This window comes from Fundulus heteroclitus, chromosome 4 (assembly GCF_011125445.2).
Source record: "Fundulus heteroclitus isolate FHET01 chromosome 4, MU-UCD_Fhet_4.1, whole genome shotgun sequence".
Lineage (NCBI taxonomy): Eukaryota > Metazoa > Chordata > Actinopteri > Cyprinodontiformes > Fundulidae > Fundulus > Fundulus heteroclitus.
Window position 1 is genome coordinate 5,171,522 of NC_046364.1, and position 26,702 is coordinate 5,198,223.

Genomic DNA, 26,702 nt, shown 5'->3' on the forward strand with positions numbered 1-26,702 from the left:
GTCTGAGACTCAAGTCTTATTAACATTTTATGTCATCTAGTGAAGAGTGAAAGGCAGTCAGTATGTGAGCCAGAGACTGCAGCTGCTGCACGTTTTAATGTGAAAGGATGAGCTTGCTAGTCTGTGACATTTATGGACTGTTATGTGATGTTAATAGCTCATAACAATGAGTTTGTGTGAGCTGTGCTTCATAATATAATGACGTTCGTCCACATAAATGTCTCTTCAACCAAACGCTGTAATAAATTGCTGTGAAGTTAATTGTTTTTACAAGGATACTTCCAGAGGAAAATGTTTTTTTTTTTTAAAAGAGCTTGTCTGGTTTAGTTCATTCAGAAGTTTATCACTCCTCCAATTACTTCCTACACATTTTCTTGTACATTACTTTATAATTTATACAAAAAACTTGAAAATCTTTCCTCTTAGAATTGAGAACAAAGGTTCCTTCCCAATGACAACTAGGTTGTTCCTTCCCAATATTAACTAAAAATATTGACTAAAAAACCCAAAACCAGACTTAGTGGTATAATAAGCCACTAAGTAAGCTGTTAATGTAGGCATTACAAAGACAAGACAGCAGAAACTCTTTCTATCATTTTTATTAAAGCATAAAGACCTATTTATTTCTCACAAGATAAATATTAAATTTGATAAATTTTCAAAATAGTGTAAAGCAGCCTTTAGCAGCTTTATTTATGCATAATTAAATGTTAAACGTTTAAGACATAATTGCGTAAGAAATGAATATACTGAAATATAATTATTAAATGTTCATGCAATGATTTAGCCCAAAGGACAAACGGTCCAGGTTTGGATTCCTATCCTACAGCACTGAAAGGTCAAAGATTACCAAGCTGTTGGAGATTTGATGAGAAAACGTTCATTTCAGTCATCAGAGGCTTGAGATTTGGTTTGGCCTTGGAAAAAAAAAATTAATGATGTATACTGGTGTTAACTGTAGTGTGACTTCCTAAAGAGACACTTTGGAGAACATTTGGTCAGCCAACCACTTCTGGAAAGGTTCACCTCCATGTTTTTTTTTTTTTTTTTTTTTGTGTGTGTATTCAGTCCCAAAGGCTTAAAAATGGCTTAATATCCATTTCCAGACAGATGTCTATTAAATTGTTTGGCCTCTCTATTTTATTTTCTCCACATCTGGTTATGATGCGTTGCGTTTTGAGACCTTTTAGTCTTTTTCATCTTGTCAGAAAGGTTCTGTTTAAGTGATCTCTTGATCTACAGACCTGACAGTGATCAGGCCTGGACGTGGCCGTTGAAAATGAACCAAAATGAATGTGATTATTCACAGTTAATTCATGGTTTGACAGGAGCGGCATGTATTTTTCTACATACATCGGTTGGGATAGCTTTATTCCATTTACCAAATTAAATCATCATCTGAAAACTGAGTGTTGTATTTACTCAAGTTACTTTAGTCTAGTATTAAAATTGGTCTGGTGATCAATTTTAAGACATGTAATTGTGACAAAAAAGTAAATACAAAGGAACTCTGTTAGGGAGCTTATATTTCTTTGCAGCAGTGTAGATAAATGGCTGCTGAGATGTGAGTTTTTACCTTTGTTCTATTCTTATTCCAGCATTCTGCCCCTCTTCGCTGAGTGTGTGACTGATGGACCCAGTCGTTGATGAAACGATCAACAGGCACACACAGATGCCCACAGACTCTACTTCCATTGTCTGGATGCCAAGCCCATGTGTAAGCCCCGCTCTCAGCCATCTATCGCTGTAAATTTAGCAACAGAAGCTTCTCAGCTGCTCCTTTCCAAAACCTGAGCCCTCCTCTTCCATCCACAGTATTCCACCCTTCTCCTTCTCCAGGGTCATGGATGCACTTCCCCCAGGCTCTCCACCTTTTTCCACGCACAGCACACGCACTCCGTTCTCATCCCCGCAGCCAATAAGGGCCTGATGATCTCAAGTATCACTATAGCACCAGGACTTATTCTCTGAGCGGAGCCCACAAATTCTTACAGACCTTATCTTCATCGCTGAGGGAGCTGCTCTTCCTCCTGAGGGTAAGTCTCCTGCAACCCAGAACTCACTTTTTATACCTGAATAAGCAGCTGAAAATGTTTTCCTTACACTGCATTTTGGTAAAACAAGAAAGAAAAAAATAAAATAAGCGTCAGCTGACAAAAGACATTTAGAAACAGATCTTTAAATAAGATTTTAAAAAAAGAAGGTTGTAGCAGAGACTAGATATGCGTCTGTTTCTGGCTCTCGTAGTTGTTTCCATTCATTATACTAAGAAACATAATAGGATGAAAATAGTTTCATTTGTCAGCCAGATTATTTATATTTGTATGCACACATTGAAAAAGTGATCTATGTGGACCCAAGGAATGGTGGTGTATGTATATTAAGACGTGTGAATTTTCAATTATGAATGTAAATCCTGCAGACAATGTTCTGGTCAAGGCTTGCCAGAGGGCAGTTGTCACGAGTGCTCTATTTATCTGAGATCTTTTTCTTTTCTTTTTTTTGTGACACTAAGGCTTTAAAATATGTTCCAGTTACAGAACATCAGATAATCTATAAAATAAGTCATGTATAAACAAATGTACCTTGGATTAATAAACATTTCTGCATGCTAAGGTGGTAAAAATGATAGAATAAAAAGTGATTTGTTTTCACTCTTTGGAAATTAAAGAATGTTAATTTACATTTGCCACCCTCTACCCTCTCCAGTGTTTCAGAGTTTGATCTGATTCCCACCTTGTTGTTTAACTGAAAACAAGGTTCACGCCTTGAAGACATGAGGTTTCGAGATGTGCAAGAGATTGACCGTCTCCAAGAATCAGACGGATCTCTGTCAGTGCTGGGATCTAAATCTGCTCTCCTATTCGCTCAGGCTTACAACCTGACGTCTCACCTGTTTCAACAATTTCAACGCCAGGTTTTAGTCTCATACTTAGGAAATAACTTAGCAGCCTTCGGTGCCCACATGCTTAAGAAATGAAGCGAGCGCTCACTAAATATACGGCATGTTGAAATGTCGGTATGTACAGAGCGAACGCTGTGCACACAGAGGCGAGAAAGCTGTCAGCTGTAAGTTGTTTGTTGGAGCTGGCCTCTGATTGGCTGTTTAGGTGCAGAAGATCCTCCCGCTGGACCAAGCAGAGGGATTAAACTGCTATTTGAAAACTGTTCCTCAGTTGATGGGTGGACATGTGATCCAGGACTAATCCACAGAGTCCTCTGCAGCTGTGCCCACCGCTAAGTGCAAAGGAGTCATCCAAAGGCGCTTTTTATATAACAGATATGATATAGTCGTATATAGAATATACCGTGAGATGATTTCGCTAAAGAGAGCCAGCGATTGGCAAATTGACAAAAACTTAAATAGGTTTCAGAACACTTTGATGCTCTCCGCACCAACCAAAGATTATTGGTGAACATTTTTTGGGGGCAGTGAGGTGGACTTCAGGAAATTATCTACTTGCAGTCTGTTTGTTTGTGTGAGTACATTGAGCTTTTCCTTAGGGTGGCAAGAAACAATTTTGACATTTTTATCGTCTCGTCACGTCTGTCTGGCTTTTCCCTGACCCTGTTGTATGTAAATCAGATCCATGAGCCTAGAATGTTCTTTACTGAGAAAAATGGTCCCTGAGGTGAGACACAAAACAAGTTATCGTAAATTTACTGGGATCATCCTTCAGGCTGCGTTTTTGTAGTTTCCTTTATTTTAAAATGATTTCCCACCTTGCATCTTGCCGTGATTGCGCCTGCATTTCTTTTCTGTGGCGTTGTGCTTTAACTTGATGTTAAAGTGTCAGATGTTGTGGCACACTTCACTTTCCAGTTAATTGACGATGAGATGCAATTGATATTATTAATGGTAGTCGACTTTATAAAGTAAAATCTGACTTGGACCAATCCTTTTTCAAAACATGTTATAGACAGGAAGTCAATCAAAATATAAATGCATTACAACAGAGACCAGGTTTAAAATGAGCTGTGGTAGAGGATTGTTCTTCATCTTTTTTTTTAAACTGTTTTCTTTGTGTGTATGAGATAGTTATAGTCTATATTTTCAGTTGGATTTTAATAAGTTGTCAATTCTTGTTCCTCATAAAAGAAGTATGGTAACACAGAGGCCTGTTTCTCTGAGCCATTCTTCAAAATGGGAAAGACGCAGCATCATGCCAATCAAGTAAGGCAGATCTCTACTGATCTTCTTAAATAAGGAAGTGAACAAGGACCCCTGTGTATCTCCCACCAGGCACATAAGGAACTTAAGGGAGGTAAAAAATCTCAGAGATGTTGGAGTCACCAGGTTTTCTTAACCCCCACTATTTAATGCCTTACTTAGATACACCTAAGTGCTTCAGTAGAAGGCAACCGAACTCTTATTTCTCTTGTTTCAGGAACAGGAAAAGAAGTGCAGTTGGCTTTTACTAAAGCACTTAGGATTGTCATGTCCTGGATGTCTGAGAAACTACACCTGCTTATTTACACACCTTAACTTAACTGTTGTTTCCAATGATTGTGGAAGGTTCTGTACGATTAACAGTGTCCTGTTACGATTGCCACAAGTTCCTGGTTTCACAACAACAGGATTAGTAGTAGAGGTCCTTCTCCAATAACGATCATTAAATGCTTTCTAAATGTCAGCTGGTAGTAAGGGGAGCATGTCAGCAAAAAGCCTTTTCTGTCCTACCAAAAGAAACACAAACATAATGTGTTTTTGGACACCTTTTGGAGTTTTGGTGAACCCCCTTTGGTGACATTTTGTTAAAAGAATGTTCCAGGTGGTTCTGGTGGGAAACAAAGAGAAATATGTGGAAAAGCAAAGCTTGCCAGCTGTTAAGTATGGCAGTGGATCTGTCATGCTGTGGGCTTGTTTCTCTTCCATAGACCCAGACAACCCTCATGGGATGCATGCCAAAGTGTAAGTTTATTGCTATTGATGATCCAACTTAGTCCCAAGAGCTAAAGCTTGTGGAAAAGCTGTGGGGAGAACTGAAGAGAAGAGAGCATAAGAGAGGACAGGACATTTAGGAGCTTGGGTGCCCAAACCTTTTGGCACTTGGGCAAAAATTGTCAAATCAAAATTACTTGAAGGCCAAAAAAACGAATAAAGAAGAAAGTAATCCAAAAAAAATATGTTGTGAATTTTTTTGCTTCCTCTACACAATGTTATAACTTTAATTAAACTAATTAGTCAGATTTTCTGTGGGCAACAGATGTTAAATCATTGTAGTTCTAGAAGTTAAAAAAAGGATTTTGCTCATTTTCCACATTAAAAGATTTGCAAATTGAGTTCTTTTGTCTATAGCGATATACGGACAGGATCTGAACAACACTTGGGCTATTTGTAGACTACACACTAATCTTTTTAAATTAGGCACAGCCTTCCTAATCTATTTATTTAATTATTTATTGACCCAGCTTTTTTGTACTTTTTTATGATACGGTGGTTTTTACTCTGAGTATTATCTACGGTATTTTGATAGTACTATTGTGTACTTTTTATCTATATGTCTGGAGCACTTGCTGCTGTTGTTAGTGTTATGTCAATGTCTTCTGTGAATGTTCTCAGTGTTGTTTGGTTGTGTGTAGTGTGTGTATGCAGCCCACTCTTTCTACCTGCAACCAAATCTACCCTTGGGTACAAATAAAGTTACCTTGACCTTGACCTTGGGTCAGTAGTTGTTTGAAAAACCCTTGCTGTATTTAGCCAATTTTAATACATGAATCCAAAGCCGATTTTAATGCACTGATGTCAGCCTATGAGTAAAAATCATTGGATAGATGTGGTCCTTTATGCTGGGTGATGAAAGATGATGTTAAAGGTGTGATTTTAAAAAACACATACCTTGTTTCATATCTACACGTGTGAAATTTTATCTTGTCTAATAATTTTTCCCCATTTGGAAATAAATAAATAATAAATAAGTTTCCGTCAACAAGTTAGGTTGCAGTACAGCTCATGGACAAGTTTCTGACAGCACAGTGAACAGTACAGAGTCGCTAAGGATCTGTTGTGTGGTTTGATGCAGAACCTGATTTAAACCTGTGAACAGAAACCTACAAACAAGGTGACAACACTGAGGGTACAGCTGAGTAAACAGTTCTGAACAAACCGTGACATTTGGTCAGTGAGGAGGGAAACCGTATGCTGTAGCAGGGTTCTGGTCTCATCAGTTGCTCCAACCACATGCCAGCTTGTGTCTTGTGATTGTACTAATTTAAGACTTTTTTCCATGATAGCTAAGCCTTGCTGATAAATTGGGAGCAAAGAAAAGTTTTCTATGGATTCTGAACTCAAAATTAAATCAGATATATAAGTTCAGGAATAACAAATGATACTGATTTTTGACTTTTACTACCAAAATATCCATGCCGTTATTGAATTATCACTGTACGCATATGATGAAGAAATGCCAGGACTGCAATACGTTTATCAGATCAGATCAGAATCAGATATACTTTAATAATCCCAGAGGGAAATTACTGTTTCAGTACAACCGCCATCACATCGTGCACGAGAAGCACAAATAAAAGGAAGCACAAATGTAACGAGACACATATACCAGAAGGTTAAACATTGGAGATTAGTCACGTGTAAGTTTCACGAGATAAATGTGAGTCAGTAGTGTGTGCTTGTTGAGTGGAGTTTTGTACATACATGAACGGCGTCCGGCAGGCAAGTGTCCTTCATGCGTTGGAGAGTCTTTATCACTACGCAGCCCAGCTTGACGCATCCACGGATGTTTGCGGGGGAGGAGGGAGTGGGGGCAGTAGTTCTGTGCGATTTTGCCATGACATCCGAGGGGAGAAAGTAGATAGTGGGGAAGTCTGATTAAAATACACAATTTCTTATCAGAACAAGCTGAACCAACTTTTCCTTCAGCTTTAAAGTCTTTTCATCACTGGCTCCAGGATCCAATATTCCAAATTAGTTGGGCTATTTTCGCGTTTTCACTTCCAGATTTTATCCCATCCCACCTCTGAGTTCAACCACCGCAGCCATCTTATTATTATTAATAATAATAATAATAATAATAATAATAATAATAATAATTGAACTTTATTGATCTCACAATAGAGAAATTCCCTTCTGCATCTTAACCCATCCCCTGCACAATGGCAGCGGGCTGCCATTGTGCGGAGCAATCGGGGGTTAAGGGTCTTGCTCAGGGACCCAGAGTGCAGGCACTGGGGATTGAACCGGGTACTTGCAACCTTCTCAGAGCGCAAGCGCATTGCTCTAACCCACTCCTCTTCTCCCTGTACACACATGCCCCCACCTCAGCGGGCCTCATCTGTGAAACTCCTGAAGTTCGCAGATGACATCTCTGTTATTGGTTTGACTCAGAACAATGATGAGTGTGCATACTGGCAGAAGTTGGATTGGCTGGTCCACCAGTGCAGTCAGAATCGGTGGACCAGACTTCCTGCTGCAACTCAAGAAGAACAACCTTCGACAGGAGCCCCTGACCATCATTCAGTCATCCACAAAAAATATCTTCTCCTCATAGTTTTTAAAAATAATATTGTCCACAAAGGATCGTTTTCAGGAAAGTTTTCATCCAGATTTTATCCAAAAGCACTATTTAAAAATAAAACATTGTTGTTAAAATGCAAATAAAGATTTTATTTTTTGCAGTAGTGGGACAGCCTACTCATTAGATCTATGGCTGCTAAGAACCCAAAGCAGAAAGTTATTAAGACTATTGAGTATTTATGAATTAAGTAACATTTTTGTGCTTATTTGTATTTTTTCCTGGCAGACGTATGTAAACTTATTTCTTTGTCTTTCTCTTCAGGTTTGAAGTCTGCTGTCACCATGTCTGACACCGAAGAAGTGTAAGTGAATCTCATCAAACTCAGTTATCCCAAATGTGATTCAGTTTTGAATAAATTAGGAAACTTAAATGGAATTTGCGGTTGAACTGATATTTGAATTTCTATTTATATTACAGGTATGAGGGTAAGTGAGACAATCATCACTTAGTTTTCCTTTTTATTTTTCTACATAACAGCACAATAAACTACTTATGATCTTTTTGATATCCACAGAATGTTGTCCTACTCGTTTTTGTTACCTTTAATCCTTTATGCTTTCTTTTTTTAAGTCGTGATTTGTATTTTGGTTGTATTTAAACGAGAGCTGAAAGGAATAATTTGCTCTCTACTTTTCTTATATAGTCAGATTTTTTTAAATTAATGTTTTCTTACATATAGACATATCTAACCCCCTTAAAATGTCAGCATCAGTAATTGTGAGCTACAATAAACCTGAATACCATGGTCTGTTCACTTACTTTTGTTTGTTTCTATCCCCACATTTGTTTCAATTTTAACTTTTGCGAAACTGAAGACGAGGAAGGTAAAGATGACCGAATCAACTTCACATTCATTTCTTTTCTTCATTCACACTAATAAGTCAACTGCCTTTCACTCTTAACTTGAAGTCTTTGACATTGACACCTGTTATGTTAGCAAATAGTAGCCTATACCTGCAGGATCTCAGCAAGATTTAGTTAAAGGAAGTCAGCGATGGCATATATCGATCCAATGTTTAAGAGATAAAGATCAACATCTCCAAACTTCACCATCTATTAATTTAATTTACAGTGCTGATTCTTTAACAAATTTATGGAAATTTTTTTCAGGGTTGTGCTGCTTTTTGTTTTAATCTTTTGCATAATTAGCTTTACTATTCCTTAGCTCTTTTGGCTGTCAATCAAACACTTCCAAGTTAAAGGTGACTTTTCTCTGCAGAGTGATGTTTTCACTCACATGGTTAAGAAAAAAAATGTGTTCTTAGATTTATTTTCTTATCATGTGATTTTTTTTTTTTTTTTTACAATGACATCTCTTTTTGTACTGCTGTCAATGACCTGATTCATACAATGGTCATGTTTTAGTGTTGAATGTGGAAAATTACTATGGAGGAATTCATAAATTAAAGACTGACAGAATATGCGAAGAATAAAAATGGCAGTTAGCTAAACTGTTTTGGTTGAAGAAATATCTAAATGCAGAGTCTAGTTGTGGCAAAGAAATAAACATTTTAAAAAATACAAAAGTAATCACAAGAGAGTTGTCATGAAATAACTGACAAGAAAAAACAAATTGTGAAATGACATCCAGAGCCCCCGGTGAACGAGAGGGTGGCCTCCCTCCGCATCCGTGTGGGGGGACGGGTTCTGACTGTTGTTTGCGCTTATGCGCCAAACAGCAGTTCAGATTACCCACCCTTTTTGGAGTCCTTGGAAGGGGTACTGGAGAGTGCCCCTCCTGGGGACTCCCTCGTTTTGCTGGGGGACTTCAACGCTCACGTGGGCAATGACAGTGGGACCTGGAGGGGCGTGGTTGGGAGGAATGGCCCACCTGATCTGAACTCGAGTGGTGTTTTGTTGTTGGACTTCTGTGCTCGTCATGGATTGTCCATCACAAACACCATGTTCAAGCATAAGGGTGTCCATATGTGCTCTTGGCACCAGGACACCCTAGGTCGCAGTTCAATGATCGACTTTGTTGTCGTTTCATCTGACCTGCGGCCGCATGTCTTGGACACTCGGGTGAAGAGAGGGGCGGAGCTCTCCACCGACCACTACCTGGTGGTGAGTTGGCTCCGATGGCGGGGGAGGAAGCCGGTCCGACCGGGCAGGCCCAAACGTACTGTGAGGGTTTGCTGGGAACGTCTGGCGGAGTCCCCTGTGAGGCGGAGCTTTAACTCCCACCTCCGGGAGAACTTTAAACACGTCCCGAGGGAGGCGGGGGACATTGAGTCTGAATGGACCATGTTCCACGCCTCTATTGCTGAGGCGGCTAGTCGGAGCTGTGGCCGCAAGGTTGTCGGTGCATGTCGTGGCGGCAACCCTCGAACCCGCTGGTGGACACCAGCGGTGAGGGAAGCCGTCAAGCTGAAGAAGGAGTCCTACCGGGCTTTTTTGGCCTGTGGGACTCCGGAAGCAGCTGATGTGTACCGGCAGTCGAAGCGGCAGGCGGCTCGGCTGGTCGCCGAGGCAAAAACTCGGGCGTGGGAAGAGTTCGGAGAGGCCATGGAGAAAGACTTCCGTACGGCTTCGAAGCGATTCTGGTCCACCATCCGGCGTCTCAGGAGGGGGAAGCAGTGCAGTACCAACACTGTTTACAGTGGGGGTGGTGTGCTGCTGACCTCGACTCGGGACGTCGTGCGTCGGTGGGCGGAATACTTCGAAGACCTCCTTAATCCCACCAACACGTCTTCCATTGCGGAAGCAGAGCCTGAGGACTCTGGGTCGGGTTCTCCCATCTCTGGTGCTGAGGTTGCCGAGGTTGTTAAAAAGCTCCTCGGTGGCAAGGCTCCGGGGGTGGATGAGATTCGCCCTGAGTACCTTAAGGCTCTGGATGTTGTGGGGCTGTGTTGGTTAACGCGGCTCTGCAACATTGCGTGGACATCGGGGGCAGTTCCCCTGGATTGGCAGACTGGGGTGGTGGTCCCCCTATTTAAAAAGGGGGACCGGAGGGTGTGTTCCAACTACAGAGGAATCACACTCTTAAGCCTCCCTGGTAAGGTCTATTCAGGGGTTCTGGAAAGGAGGGTCCGTCGGATAGTCGAATCTCGGATTCAGGAAGAGCAGTGTGGTTTTCGTCCTGGCCGTGGAACACTGGACCAGCTCTACACCCTCAGCAGGATTCTTGAGGGGGCATGGGAGTTTGCCCAACCAGTCTACATGTGCTTTGTGGATCTGGAGAAGGCATTCGACCGTGTCCCCCGGGGGATCCTGTGGGGGGTACTCCGGGAGTATGGAGTACCGGACCCTTTAATAAGGGCTGTCAGGTCTCTGTACGACCGGTGTCAGAGTCTGGTCCGCATTGCCGGCAGTAAGTCGGACTCGTTTCCGGTGAGAGTTGGACTCCGCCAAGGCTGCCCTTTGTCACCGATTCTGTTCATAACTTTTATGGACAGAATTTCTAGGCGCAGCCAAGGTGTTGAGGGGATCCGCTTTGGTGGCCTTAGGATTGCGTCTCTGCTATTCGCGGATGACGTGGTCCTATTGGCTTCATCAGGGCGTGATCTACAGCACTCACTGGAGCGGTTCGCAGCCGAGTGCGAAGCGGCCGGGATGAAAATCAGTGCCTCCAAATCCGAGACCATGGTCTTGAACCGGAAAAGGGTAGAGTGCCTTCTCCGGGTTGGGGAGGATGTCCTGCCCCTAGTGGAGGAGTTCAAGTATCTTGGGGTCTTGTTCACGAATGAGGGGAAGATGGAGCGGGAGATCGACAGGCGGATTGGTGCAGCGTCTGCTGTGAAGCGGGCGCTGTACCGATCCGTTGTGGTGAAGAGAGAGCTGAGCCAAAAGGCGAAGCTCTCGATTTACCGGTCGATCTACGTTCCTACCCTCATCTATGGTCACGAGCTTTGGGTCGTGACCGAAAGAACGAGATCCCGGATACAAGCGGCTGAAATGAGTTTTCTCCGTAGTGTGTCTGGGCTCTCCCTTAGAGATAGGGTGAGGAGCTCAGTCATCCGGGGAGGACTCAGAGTAGAGCCGCTGCTCCTCCACGTCGAGAGGAGCCAGTTGAGGTGGCTCGGGCATCTGGTCAGGATGCCTCCTGGACGCCTCCCTGGAGAGGTGTTCCGGGCACGTCCCACCGGGAGGAGACCCAGGGGAAGACCCAGGACACGCTGGAGGGACTATGTCTCCCGGCTGGCCTGGGAACGCCTTGGGATTCCTCCTGAGGAGCTGGCCCAAGTGGCTGGGGAGAGGGACGTCTGGGCCTCCCTACTGAAGCTGCTACCCCCGCGACCCGACCCCGGATAAGCGGAAGACAACGGACGGACGGACGGACGGACATCCAGAGCAGAATAAATGGAAGAAACCAGCAGAGAGAAAAGTGATGATATATACTGGGGGGACAAGTGGAGGGTAAGATTAAATGCAGGTGAGAGTGATCAAGGCAAGGCAAGTTTATTTATAAATCACTAATTAACCTGAAAAGTTGAAAGGTGCTGTACAGAGATACAAAGAGAAGGAAAATCTAACATAAATGCTTTTAATATTAATAAAAAGTGCAAGAATGAACAAGAAGAGTAAGCACAAAGGAAATTAACTTACAAGGCAACTTAAATAGAAAATAGGTATCCATTGTGATGCAATATGGTATGACGTCACACACCATTTCTCTGTGTTATTCCCCAGTCTCGTCTTTACAAAGCCGGGCTGGCCGTGTGTGCATGTATGTCCATGTGAATAGCTGCCACTCAGGACTGAGCTCCTCCCATAAAATACCACCATCACAGCAGTGTAGCATAGGAGCAAAATGGAGGACAGCACGCCCATCGTATCACAACATTCTATTGCTAACTCTATTATAAAGTTGTGAGTTACTTACTTCTTCCCTGGACAGGTTCCTCTGAATGGTGACGCTGTTTTGCTGTGTTTTTATTCTTTGCAAATATGTACAAAGCGACAGGTGAAAAGGGGCGGGGAAATGGGTGCTGGGTTGCAGCTGGAGTGGAGGTAGCGTTAGGCATGGCTTGTCACACATCATAGGCTACGTTCAAACTGCAGGTCTTGATGCTCAATTCCGAATTTTTTTGCTGAAATCAGATTTTTTTTAGGTTGCCATTTATACTATATTTACATACAACTGTCATCAGACTTCTGTCTGAACGGCTCAAGACCGCAGAGCGACCCGCATGATAACAGAGTGAGACGTCACATCACAGCGCACTGTTTACGGAAGTAGTAGGGAATGTCATTGTTTCTAGAAGTGTTCAATAAAGTTTTGTAAAAAAAAAAAAAAAAAAAAAAAACTCAGAAAAAATGGGGATACCGGTCGGCATCTCTCCTTGTTATTATTAGAAAGCTCTTGCACAGTGAAAATCGACAATATTAAGACCACAAAACAGCAAGACGAAGGTAAAAAGACAGCAGCATAGCTATTAATAGCGATCTTTTATGGGGCGGTAACTGCTACTATTGTGTGTGGATGTGTAGTTGGAGCAAGGAGAGCAATGTCAAAGACAGATAAAATGCGACATGACCGTTCAGACTACGGATGCTTATCTTATTTTTGGTCTACAAACAGTGCTCAACAGCCCACCTAGTGGTGAAATATCGCTCATTGCTCCTGTAACATTTATTAGAACTACAATGTTAGCATTTATTTTTATTAATCAGGGATCGACAGGGAAGGTTAGACATTAAAAGCATTGTCAGGGAAAGCAACTAAATCCTACTGCTGTCAAAAATAAGCTAGCTGTCTAAGTCTAACAGCTAATTTCAAAGCCATTAGCTGGTTGTCTGATTTAAAGACAAATACTTTATCGCGTAATATTTAGTAAGGCTAGTAATAACAGTTCCAAGTTGAGGCTCCAAAAGCAAGGACAGTTATTGTTAGCAAAGACAGTTCATACTTCACAGGAACCAAAGTGCAGAACTCCCAGGAAGTCTTCATAGATCTCTCCCAGTTCAGAAAACTTCATGTTTCTCTGAAATTAAGCAACCAAAAAGTTCTTTCCAGAATATGACCATCAACAAACTGCCATAGAACTCCCAAACAAAGGCTAAATCTGAAGACCTTTATTAAGTAAGGACTCTTTACCCAAAGCAGAGGTGTGTCAGCGGTCGCCATGATCAGTGCTGTCCGAATAGTGCAGTCAGTAAGGAAGGAGGTTGGAAAAGAAGCCTTTATGCTCCGTCCCACGACTATTTTTGCCTAGGAACCACGCAACGTCCCTTACCGGCGCTAAGAAGCCTTAAGGTATCCCACAATACTTTGCGTGACATGACGTATCAGCACAGTCCCCTCAGAAATCAACAGAAATGTCCAGAGAGAAGAGACCATACTTTGTATTTCTTTTTCAAAAAGCTGTAGACCCAGATTTAAAATATTTGACTCTCATCATCAATGTGCGTTTCCGTCACGAAATGACGTCTGAGTTAAAGACTGTCCGAAATCGGCACAGAGGTCCTAAGCTCCTTTCCTTCCCACGACAGAGTTCTTACTGTTGACCCCTTGAAAGGTCAGCTTATGGTATTCAGATGGAGTCTAAGGCTGCAAGAACAGAGCAATGTCTTTTTGTTCCTGCAGCTTTGGGAAAGAGAACACTTCTCTGTTCTCATGGAGTTTGTGTTGGTCTTAACCAGCGAGTCAGACAAACACATCCTGTTTCATTTGAAGTTAGCAATTTAAAGCATCTCTAAATAAAAAATGCTATATTAGTAGTACACAGCACCATTGAAGTCTCCAGAAAAGAATATATGAACGACTAAACAATCGCTTTCCCTGCGCTCCTCCATTAGTTGTTTAGGCCACATCAACAGTTCGATGTGACTTCTGTATGAAAGGTCACTTGAGTTTCTGCCTCCATCATCTGTTTCTCTCTCCATTCTCCAGCAGTGTCCTCCGCTCACCCGTCCATCTTTTCTGCAAATTTCAATTTCACATTTGGTTTCTAATGGCTCTGTCATGTCTATTGTCCTTAATAACGGCCTTCTCCGGCACGTCCACTCTGCAATTTGGTGCATGCTGCGTGCCCGTAGCCCAGGAGGAGGTAGAAGTAGAAGTAGCCCCTGAGGCGGAGGCCCAGGTAGAGGCAGAGCCAGAAGTAGAGCCTGAACCAGAGCCAGAACCAGAGCCAGAGCCTCAGGAGGTGCAGCAAGTGGTTCCTGAGGAGGAAGGTACGTGGCCCGGGCAGCTCGTTCACTATACTGCTGCAGGACTCTGCCTAACAGGGTAGTCCTGTTTGTTAACAGGTTGTTACAACAAAATCTGTCCGATCTGATATCATACATTTTCAAACATATACATATTTTAAAGTTAGATTACATTATATGTTGTAAAACATTGCGACAGTTACTTTAATGTTCGATGTGGCATTGATTTTTCTAGAGGGCCTATCCCTATTATTCATAATATATCTTTTTCAGTTGTTCACATACGAGCAGGATTGTCATCTTCAGATAATCAATGCCAATGATTTGTGATAACAGGATAAATATCTGGCCATAAAAGGCTTGTTTTAAAGCTTTTGATGTGATTCTGGTTTATAAATCAGGGTTTTTGTCTTCTGTTCAGCTTTATCCTTCAGAATCTTTGGGTTCTGTGCTTGTTGATCCTTTTTTTTTTTTGCATCCACAGAGCCTACTATGGCTTTTATTACATTATCATGACTTTTTGCTATCCCAGAATAATATTATATTGGGATATTTTATTTCGAGGAAACCAATGCAAAATAGTTTAGTGAGGAACGGTTGCTCTTGGCTAAAATAATTTTTAAAAACTTCAGTTGATTATTTTAAAAGGCGCTCTGTATTAATTAGGCCTGCAAAACTGCACTTCACTGGCATCTTTTATTTCTGTTAATCTAGAGATCTAAAAGTTTTTCAGCTCATTAATCAGCTCCTTATAGTGTGTGTTTAGCCTCTTCTTTGTGACTGCCTTCTTTGATCAGAATGAGTTGGCAGGGTCATCAAAGAATTGAAAAAAAATTAAGACATCAAAGTAAAATCTCGTTTTATTTCCTAAAACACCACGTGTTCTTCCCTGTCTCAGAGTCTGCTGGGCCAAACACCCACAGCTGTCACCTCATCACCATCATTTTTAAAGTGCATACAGCAAAAACTTGTTTTGTCCTGTTTCCAGCATTATTGTTCGCTGTTGTTTGTCTTTTAGATCTGAGCTGTGCATATATGTTGCTGATAGGGAGAAGATGGAAGATAATTGCCTTTACATGAATCAGTTGCCCCGTGTCATCCTTGGCCTTCTGTGCATTTGAATGGCTCATTTTGTTGCTATTGACCATCATTCTTATTTGCATTTTGGAAAACTCATGCGTCCTCCTTCAAGGCCAAAGCAGAAAGGATCATGGGAGTTTTTGTGTCATGTAAAGCCAATTCTTCACCTCCCTTTAGTCCATGTTTAGCTTTTTTTTTTGTTCTTCTGTGTGCCACTGAAGAGTGAAATTTGCGACAAAGCATTTACATTGGGGTGTTGGGGTGTTGAAAGATCATTCTCAATATTTAAACCGACGAAATTCAAGTTCTGTTTGTCAAATGGAGTCACGGCAGAAGTCCCTGGCTTATGTCTATGCTTGTTGCCCCAATGCTTCATTGCCTTTGCAGCTGCGTTTAAAATCTCCCCAGTTTCCGGTGATACATTGTTTAAAATAATGGCAGATTGAGGATAAATCTGCATTAGAAAACTGCTGACTACTACGTAAAAGAAAGCTATAAAGTTTATGAGAAGAAGAGGAAGGCCTCAGTAGAAAGAAATAAGACCAGAGTGGATTTGGTAGATTTTTTTCATCTGATCTCCCTGAAGAGAGGAAGAGCAGTTAAGACCATCTTTCGCAAGAACAGTTATTTAAGAAGAAACTTAACTCTACCTTTAAACTCATGTTTTCCAATTATGTGCATGGGCGTAGTTGTCTAAAGTCTACCATCTAGTTAAGCGGACTGTTTCATACAAGTATTTGTGAAAGAATGACTTGCTCTCATGCGTTCAGGGATTTCTGGTGGGATCGTGATAAAATGCCACCTCTGCAAAAAGTCAAGTCAGAAAATGTCCTTGCTACTGAAGACTCAAGCAAAACAGGGTCAGTGGATGCTTCAAAGGGACTTCAAATTAGCTCAAGAACCTTGTGCTGAAAGCATCATGGAATGGGTTTCCATGACAGAGAACGCGTTTTGGGTAAATTAAAGCGGAGACTTTGAGACAGACGTTGTCGTCCAACATCAGTGACTGACCTCAAAAAGAAGTCTCTAGAACAGTGTCCATTCGCCGTGGTCAATGCATATTGCCCTGCACGATTCAGATGGCTCCCTGGTTTAGCGCATCCAATTTCCGTTAATGCCTGATCATCAAACTTTAGCTGAACTGCAGTCACCTGAAATCAGGCGTGTTAACGCAGGGGAACATCTAAAGCATGCAGAGCAGTGTGTCCTGAGCACCAGGGTTAAAAAAACAATGCTGCAGAAGAATGGTCAAAGACTCCCAGAAACACAACCTTAAACATCGGGTAAAGAAAGAAAAAAAAACTCAAATTAGCAAATTAAAGAGGAATCTGATTTAGCTGTTGTTGTGGGAATGAAAATGGTTAGTTTGTGGTAAGGAAATGAGTCCGGGATGAAACTGCAATGCATGATAATTGTTGAAAAATGTGGATACAAACTGGTGAAAGGCCTAATGTTTTACTTCCCACTCCCAGGGTGAAGAGTTTTCCCAAAATTTATGAACACGTCCTTTTTTTCTTTTACTGCTATTCAACTTTAGACAATACGTCACATCATAAAGTAGTCAAGAACAAGTCTATGTTGAACCTCTCCCTCCTGCAGGAGACCACCAGTAAACCTCACAGAAATGGTAAACTAGTAACATCAAGATAGAAATCAGGAGGAAAAGTCTTTAGTTAACAGTGGTCTTTATTCTAGATTAGACAGAAATGTTAGGCAGTGAAGTAAAGAAGCCTTGCAGATCTTGATGTACAGTCGTGGCGGCAGCGTTATAGTGGGATTAATGCATGCTGTGTCATGGGACTTCTGCAATGACTACCTGAAGGACACCCCAATAAGTAAATGTGCCTTTTCAAGCTATATGCTTTCTGATTAGTTTATGTACAGGCTGCTCAGTTGGATCCCTAATGATCTCTGTTCTGCTCTTGCTTTGGACGCTTGCTGCATGCAGAGGCCTATGAAGAGGAAGGTATGTGGACCTGCTTTCTTCTCTGTTCTTCTGATTCGACCTTTTATGTTTCCCTGTTGAATAAGGGACTCCTTTTACACCTCAATTAATCAGTTGGCTTCAGTCCACGGTTCAGGAGATCAAGGTGACAAAAAGGAACAGGCCAAAGGATTCATGAATGGCGAGTCGGAGTTAAGGGCCCCACTGCTCATCTCTGCTTCTTCTCTTTTTTGCATGAATGTGTCCTGCCAGGGGAAGATGGAGATCAAGATGGTAGTTTGTATTTCATGCTGAGTCACTGTTGCTTGGCTTGCGATTTCCTCCCCTCTGTTGTCCTTTTTTTTTTTCATGTTGTCGTAGTCTTAGGGTCACTTAAAACGAAACAAAGTCTAATCACACACTTCCCGATCCTGGTGGTGAAAACTATTAACAGTAATTACAAAATCCAGCCCTTCCTGTTGTGTAAAGTGTGAGTTGATGTAGCGTATGCTTGAGAATTTTAACTATTAAATAGTTAAATGTGATGATTTATATGACAGCATACTGATCCTGATTAGCATTTTAAATATTTTTTGATGAAACTGGTTTGATTTACATACTAATTCACAGTCAATTAACAGAGATAAATAGAAATGTTGGGTATAACTTTATTCTGGCTATACGTTGGTATACAGTGCTGTTAAAAAGTATTTACCCTCTTACATATTTCTTCACATTTCTTTTTTGTGATTCTTACATGTTTTGGATCATCAAACATATTTTGATAACAGGACTAAAGCAGAATAAATGTTGTTGTTTTTTTAACCAGTTTTCAAAGGATGATTTATTGTATTAAAGGGGAAATATTTAACTAAACCAACCGGACCCTATGTGATAAAGTAGATGCCCCCTAAGCTATTTTTCTTCCAAGTGGAAAGGAGTCTTTTACATTGCTGTGAGGGCATTTAGGCCAACTCTTCTTTGCACCATTGTTTTGATTTTCGCCACACTGGAAGGTATTAAAGGATGAGTGCATCTTAGTCTGATTTGAGTCAGGGACTTGCTGAGCAACTCTAGATCTCACAGGTCCTTCCCCTTCAGGGTTTTCTGGTAAAGAGCAGATTTTATGGTTCCATTAATCATGGCAAACCGTCCACATCCTTAAAGCTGCAGTAGGTGACTTTTGTATTAATATATTTTTTACACATTTGTTAAAACTGTCACTATGTCCTGAAAGTGAAACATGAGACAGATAATCAGGGCAAAAAAAATCAAGTTCTTCTGGCTCCTCCAAGTTGTCTTACTGCCATCTGCGGAGATACACTGCTCCCGGTTAGAAACAGCCAATCAGAGCCAGGAGGAATGTCTGGCTGTGATTCGTTCTTGGCCGTGTGTAATGAGTAGATCTCTGGGAACCCCGTATTCGAGCCAGACACAGTGTAGCCACCGACTAGATCAACAGAACAGCAGACCCATGGCTCCCCAGAGCAAGCAGGGCTAGCAGCAGATCCTCACAGGAGCACAGAGCAGAATGACGAGCACTCAGTCACTGGAACAAATCCGTCGGTGAGAGCAGCAACAGGAACACAAGGTCTGGCAGACTGAGCAAACGAGAACTGGGAGCAGCAAACAGGCAGCGCTAATGAAAAGACTCGGACCTAATAAGCAGCAGCAGGTGAGACTAATTAGGGAGAACTGAGCTGTGACTGAAAAAAGTGGACCAAATAAAGGAAACCTAGTCACCTAGTGCAAAAAACACAAACAGAGACCCAATATGTCTCTTATTCTTGTGTATGCACTACTGACACCCCTTCCCCGCATAGCGCTACCATCATTCAAGCTAAAAACTGGCAGTGTGCAGCAGCTGCACGGAGAAATGGTAGAGAAACATTTTTACAGAAAAACTACCAATTTTTCCAAAAGCAAACTCGAAAGTAAACAGTGGAGCGGCATGACAGGTGTTTTAGGGAGGTGGGGGGGGGGGGGGGCTGTAAGGTGTGCTTGATCAAACTTTCAGGTTGAGTCCACAGTTTTCTGAAAACTCCCTACTGCAGCTTTAAGAAACAAAGCCGCCCCAGACCATCACCCTACCACCACCACGTCTTACATTGCATGTTGCTATGTCAAGATGCTGTTTAATTAAGGCGGCATACAGATTTTTAAATGAAAACAGTTCCACTTTTGTCTCTTCAGTTCACATAATGTTTTACCAAAAATCTTTCAGATGATATGGTGATATTTTTGGCAACTGTAACATGGATGTTTATGCTCTTTTTTAATCAGTCGTGTTTTTGCCTCTGTGCTTCCATGATTGCTATCTTTGACCTTTTCGTTTAATCTTGCTGAGCTTAAGGCAAAAATAAGGCCTGCAGAGCTCCTGGATGAACCGTTGATGTTCTTTCGGAGTAATTTTGGTAGGCAGGCCACTTCTGACAAGGTTCAAGAAAATACTGTCCCGTATTTTCTCAATCTGTGGATAAGAACTCTCACTGTGGTTCTGCTGAGTCCTAAAGCCTTAGAAATGGATTTGTAATTCTTTCCAAACTGATAGATGTTGGTAACTTTGTTTCTCATCTGTTCTCGAATTTCTTTATAGGCTATCAGGTCATGACGTGTTGCGCTTTAAAATGTTCTTGGCCTACTTTGTGTTGCCAGACAGGTTCTATATAAGTGATCTGGCACTAATCTGGTCTGGATTGGTAGTGAAATGCATCCTTCCAAATAAATTGAGTTATTTGCAATTATTTCGGAATTTAAAAATGGGGGTAATTATCTTTTCACATAGAACTGTGTAGGCTTGGATAGTTTTTTTTCCCCAATAATAAAATAAATCATAATTCAACACTATATTTTTGGATTCTCTCAGGTTATATTTGTCAGACATTGAAATGTGTTTGATTGTCTGAAATGTTTATGTGTCACAAAAAAGCAAAAGCAGAAGAAATCTGTAGAAGGGAGAAAACTCTTTGTTAGTGCTGAAAGAAAATGCACAGTAATACTGCTGTTATAAAATAAATCTGTATGTTTGTATCAGTAATAAATAAGTAAGAAGTAGGCACATAAAGCTGTTGCTAAAACTGATTAGTTTAGCTTTTTGCTTACCTTAGTTTAGCAACTGTAATTTACATAAAACGTTTATACATTTGATACAACTTCACATAACAGCAGCACATTGTATACATAGTTATGTTAATACAGAGTTTTAAACTAAGTCAGGTTTGCCTTTTTAACTCGCAGGCTTAGCCTTCTAGCAGCGAAGCCAAGCAAAGAATTAAACGTTGATAAATTGTTGTTACTGAAGTTTGTCTCCTTGACCTCAGTCAGTATTGCTGTGTGTTTACATAACTTCAGAGGATTAATGCACTTTAATTAGGGCACTGTTGATGGAAAGAGTAGCTAAAATTAAAACTCACTCTCACATTACAACCGGAGTTGTAACCAGCATCCCTGAGTCATCTGCTTATTTCATCCTAACTTCTCAATCTTCTCTCTTTTTTTTGTTGTTTTCATTCCTATCAGAGGAGAAGCCAAAGTTCAAGTGAGTATCTGTGGGCTTATTATTATTATTATTATTATTATTATTATTATTATATTGCTCTTTGGTGTCATTTAAAAGTGTTTTTTTTTGTATTTTAATTTAATTGAATCTTCATTATTTCCTTGAATAGACCCAGTGCCCCAAAGATCCCTGATGGAGAGAAAGTGGACTTTGATGTACGTTATGACATTTTTTCCGGATTTCCACATATAAGAATATTTTAGACAAGGATACACTATATGCACTATGAGTACTAAGTATATCATACTATAAGTACTAAGTGATAGCAGATAATTTAGTGATTTTGAGTCTGTATTGTTCCACTTAAGTAATTTTGGTTTAAAAATAAGTTAGAATAAGAATAAAAGCCTTTTTTTCCCGCACGTCCGAGGTTTAAGATTTACAAATCTGAGGGAAACATCTGGGGTTTTAGAGGATTGTTACATCACGGCATACATCTTTAAACAGGAGACCAAAAAGAATGAGAACATACAACATTTCATCACATCAGAGTCCGAATGTTTCAGTCCGACGCGAAGCCATTTGCTATAATCTCTCAAAGTAAAAAACAGTCATCAGTTAGCATAACATTAAAAACAAAAACAATAAAAGCAGGTTGGAGAAGTTGATAGATGCTGTTAGAAATGTGAGATGGTTTACTGTAAAAGCTTCAGATTATTAATTCTTATCAATCATTATTACCTGTTCAAGTTAACTTTAGCACAAGTATGAAAAAAATGCTTTTTTTTGTGCCAAAACAATATTTAAAAACCCAGCAGAAAATAATAAATAAATCTTTATCCTGTTCTTATTCTTTAACTCATTCTTCTTCATTTATTTTTTTCTGTCTGTCTGGTGTTGTTTTATAAGTTTATGCATTTTTCAGGCACTCAGCTGTTTATCATCAACCTTATCTGCAAACCACCGATAAAAGTCCTTGATGTTTAGACCCAGCTTAGGTCCTCTGTTGTTTCTCCATGTTGCTGAATGTAAACATCTAGCAATATCTATATGGTCCATGTCATTAAAAGAGTTTTTATAACAGTCATTTAAAACAGATATACGTGATGATTTACAGATACATTTTTCTGCTAAATTGCTCTTTTTGGTTTTCGTTAGCTTTTCAGTTTTTTTTTTTTTTTTTAACAACAACCTGTTCCATATTCAGCAGCAGGTTATTGTTATTAAAGGCAATCTGTTGCATGTTCTTCACAGGACATTCAGAAGAAACGGCAGAACAAGGATCTGGTCGAGCTTCAGTCGCTGATCGATGCTCACTTTGAGTGCAGGAAGAAGGAGGAGGAGGAGCTCATCGCTCTCAAAGAAAGAATTGTGAGACTGCTACCGAAGCTAGACACGCACATCACCTCATGCACTTGATTTAGAGTGAAAAAGTGAGTCGATTGCATTTGTTGCATTCCTAAGTGGTGAAAAGTGTTGCTGTTGTGTGTGTGTTGGATTGTGTTTTCAGGAAAAGCGCCGTGCAGAGCGAGCTGAGCAGCAAAGGATTCGTGCAGAGAAAGATAAAGAGCGACAGGCGCGGCGTGAGGTAAAAACATCATGTTACAGAAACCTGAAATATTTAAATGAATCAAGGGGAAGAGGAGGTATTCAGTTAAAGGAGCCGCTCTAATCCATTAGGAGGTCAGGGATTCACTGACCTCTGCTGGTCCAGACAGGTTTGCACAACTTCACTTAGAGTTAAAGTCAGTGAGAAGGTGTTTTAGGAAATTATTTCCTGATTTAATGTTGTTGTTTTATACCAATTCACAGGCTGAGAGGATAAGAAAAGAGGAGGCAGATTTACAGAGGAGAGCTGACGATGACGCCAAAAAGAAAATCGCTCTCACCAACATAGGATCAGGGTTCAGCAGTCACCTGCAGAAGGTATTTATCTGGTTCCTTTTACTCCTGCAGCTGAGGTCTAACATCTTTTCTTCAGTCCCACAAAAAGCAGCTGTGAAGATAAAGCTTTGATTTTTTTTTTCTTCTTTTAAGATTGACGCAAAGAGAGGCAAGAAGCAGACTGAAAGAGAGAAGAAGAAGAAGGTTTTGGCGGAGAGAATCAAACCGCTGAGCGTCGACAGCCTCACAGACGACCAGCTGAGGTGAAATGATCACACCTTTAACATTTGCTGCTGTGGTTGTTGTTTCTTTTTTTAAAACACATACAGTTTTAGATCCATTCAGAGCAGATAGACCAGATCGAGCTCAAAATAAAAGCAACGATTAACCAGACCAGTCACTGTGATTGGCAGGAATTATTATTTCCATGTGGAAAATGATTTACCATCCGGTGAAGCTGAGTAACAGCAAGCCAACGGGCCGACAGTCACAACATTCTGCTGATTCTGTGGAGCTGCGTCAAGGACTGAAATGGGCCGTTTGATTTAATGATGAAAGCATCTATTGCTAAATCACCTCATCTGTTATTTATAATCATGATTTCAACTCAAAGAGCTTCAGAGACATAATGTAAAACATTCACAAGGTTAAAAAGTAAAATAAAATAGATGGCATACAAAAACTGGATGTGCCATTTAAAAGTTAGGAACTAATAAAACAGTAAGACAGATATTTTAGTGGATTCTAAATAAAATTGGTCGTTTCAGACCTTGTTCAGAAGGATCTTGATTAAAATGTTGACTAGAAAACATCATAACCACTTCATAACCCAAACTAGAACGACTGCCAATAATAAGCTCATGGTGATCATGTAGCAATTAGATGATGACATCAGCATAAACACCCCACAAATTCCTATTATTAAAATAAAACAAGTGGTGAAAAGGTCCCACATTACCAAAAATAAATTAATAAATAAATAAAAACAAATGACCCGAATGGAAGTGAGGCGACATATTATGGACTAATGCAGTTATCTGAGCAATAGATGAGTCCCAAACACTGAAATAAGCCACAGCTCCCTGTTGTGTTTGTTCTTTTTTTATAGGGAAAAGGCCAAAGAGCTGTGGGATTGGCTGACTAACCTGGAGGCAATTAAATACGACCACTGCGAGATGCTCAAGAGACAAAGATATGAGGTGAGTGACGGAAAAACACCAAATTATTTTAAGAATAAAGAAACAATCAAAGTAATTACAAATGAGATTTCTGTGTAGCAATAATTGACTATTGTTTAATTGCTTCAATTTGGTGGATTAAGCTAGATTTAATTTCAGAAGAGCAATTAATTAGCTGATCAAGGAATAAATGTTTGATGTTTGCTAATTGTTTGTTTTTTTCCTCCTCCTAGTGTGATCATATGAATGTAATCTAAACAAAACTTTCTCTATTTTTCTGTTTAACGAACATTTCTTTCAGGTCATCTCTCTCAGAAACCGCATCGATGAGCTGCAGAAACAGTAAGTAACAACGAAAAACAATAAAAGCACAAACATATAATTCATTCAACACAGTCATGGTGTACACAGGCCTGCTGCTCATTCTGGAACAGTCTGGAAAATAATTTAAGTTTTTTCTAGGTTTGAATAAGGATGGTTATCCCCGTCCCTAAAGTTGCATCCTTCTAGCCATCCAAGTGAAATTAAAATATTTCTCACAAATGTTTCTAATTACTTTCACTTCTTTTTAATAAACAATTATATGTTGGACCCTGTTATATAGTTTTATGCTTTTCGAATTTTACATTTAAACCCTAGAACTGACAGAAGGGTGTCCTTTCTTTTTACCCTGACATCTGTGACCATACATGGATTCAGCTAAGAGCTTCATTTAAAAAAAAATCTGATCATGTTATAGAAACACTGATAAAAATAAAATTTTGAAGTAATATTAATTATATTTTGTTTCGTTTTAACTTTAAGTTTAGTTTTCATGCTCAATAGGAGAGGAATAGGCTGCCTTTGTGGTTTTATATGATTTTTTTTTTTTTCTGTAGTCATATTTTTTCTGTAGGCTCGCCAGGTTTAGCTTTAGGTACAGTTTTATGATCACTTTAATCATATATGTGTTTCTGTTATTTTTCTATTTAATCTCACATCTGTGTAACAGCGCCCCCTGTTGGCCATTTAAATATAGCTCCGTCTCTGAACATTGTGTCAACTGCCAGCAGAGGGCGCTGTTCATCTAAAGATCATCGGTTCACGTCAGCCTGGAAGTTTCGTCTCTCTCCGGGTTTTTTATAGATTAAAGAGTGTGCTGACACATTTCTATGTAGATCTGAATCTGTGTTGCTCTCTGCGCCCTGCAGCAGCAAGAAGGGAGCCGCCTCACGCCGCAGGAAGTGAGCAGCGACGAGGAAAGCTCAGCCTCGGTCATGACAGCAGCTCAGACTCTGATGGCTACAACTGGATGTCTTAGTTCCTGTATCTGCTTAAGTGCATAAATGAAGCTTCAATAAAGTGTTTGAAAGACGACTATATAAAATATTCCTCTCTTTGTTCACCTTAAGTGGTCTGGTTTGAGTGAATAAAACAGTTACAAGCTGATTGTAATTCTTTACCATCAGGAAGTCCACAAAATGCAGTTCAAAGTCTTCAGCTGATCCAAAATGCTGCAGCAAGAGTTCTGATGAAAATCAACAAGAAGGATCATATTTCTCTTATTTTAGCTTCCCTTCATTGGCTTCCTGTTAAATCAAGAACAGAAATTAAAATTCTTCTTCTAACGTATAAAGCCCTTAATAATCAAGCTCCATCATATATCAGAGCTCTGATTACCCCGTATGTTCCTAACAGAAGACTAATCTTAAAACTTTCCTTTTTGACAAAGCTTATAATTAGAGTGGCTCATGTTACCCTGAGCTATCTCTATAGTTATGCTGCTATAGGCTTAGGCTGCTGGAGGACATCAGGGCCTATTTTCCTCACTCTACTGATTTCTACTGTTCTCTAGTTTTGCATAACATTGCATTGAAATGACTGTTGTCATTTCAGCTTTTAACTTTTTGCTCTCTCTTCATAGTAGGTACACCTGGTCTGATGTTCTGTTAACGTTCTGTGTGATAGAAAAAATATTAATAACAGAAAGCTTTTTTTCCTATCGGTCATAGGATGTTTCTTCTTTTTTATTATTATTTAAAACATAATTATTGAATTGATGGTTACAATTAGTTAGGCAATTTTTGCACCATATTAGTGGAAATTAAAGCCAGACCACTTTCTGTCATTATAACGCTTAATTAAAATAATACTACATTTGTGTGGCTTCACGACCTTTTATTTTTTGTAATATTTTCCAAAGTGAAATATTTTATTGACTTTTCATAAACTTGGCTGCAAGTTTTATAAACATGGGAATGATAAAGCACATCGATGTTTGAAAACTATAGCTGAAGACATTATTACTTTGATTAAGCATTTTCCTTACCAAAGCATGCAGATATTTTATTTGCATTAACAAAAGAAGTTTCAGCACCAAACAGCTGGCTAATAAAGCTGAAAACAAGCTGTTGCAGCTATAAAAAACAGAATGACTAATGGATCACACATTCAATAGAAATGAATGGGCACAGTGACTTAAAATAATTATCTACAAAGAGCTGGGAATTAGCAATACATTGGCCTGGTGTCAG

At 40.2% G+C, this 26,702-nt stretch overlaps 1 protein-coding gene across 6 annotated transcripts; it reads left to right on the forward strand.

Moving 5' to 3' along the window:
- Positions 1-1,852: 1,852 nt before the first annotated feature.
- Positions 1,853-25,550, forward strand: LOC105915427 (troponin T, fast skeletal muscle isoforms). Of its 6 annotated transcripts, XM_036135927.1 has the most exons (16): positions 1,853-2,036; positions 7,794-7,833; positions 7,950-7,957; positions 8,348-8,356; positions 14,511-14,648; positions 17,653-17,670; positions 17,902-17,922; positions 21,148-21,166; positions 21,297-21,342; positions 22,382-22,498; positions 22,638-22,715; positions 22,940-23,053; positions 23,165-23,274; positions 24,120-24,210; positions 24,491-24,531; positions 25,380-25,550. In XM_036135927.1, the coding sequence occupies exons 2-16, from the start codon at positions 7,814-7,816 to the stop codon at positions 25,414-25,416; spliced, it is 867 nt and encodes a 288-aa protein (XP_035991820.1). In that variant the 5' UTR covers positions 1,853-2,036; positions 7,794-7,813; the 3' UTR covers positions 25,417-25,550. The 6 variants fall into 6 exon arrangements, with proteins under 6 accessions (XP_035991820.1, XP_035991821.1, XP_035991823.1 ...); XM_036135928.1 differs by lacking the exon at positions 8,348-8,356; XM_036135929.1 differs by lacking the exon at positions 17,902-17,922 and having other exon boundaries at positions 1,855-2,036.
- The last annotated feature ends 1,152 nt before the right edge of the window (positions 25,551-26,702 follow it).

Excerpts from the sequence above, each read along its gene's own strand:
- LOC105915427 (XM_036135927.1), top strand. The coding sequence starts at position 7,814 with ATGTCTGACACCGAAGAAGT. Across the intron at positions 23,275-24,119 it reads CTCACAGACGACCAGCTGAG|GGAAAAGGCCAAAGAGCTGT; the intron begins GTGAAATGATCA and ends CTTTTTTTATAG. Across the intron at positions 24,211-24,490 it reads TCAAGAGACAAAGATATGAG|GTCATCTCTCTCAGAAACCG; the intron begins GTGAGTGACGGA and ends CATTTCTTTCAG.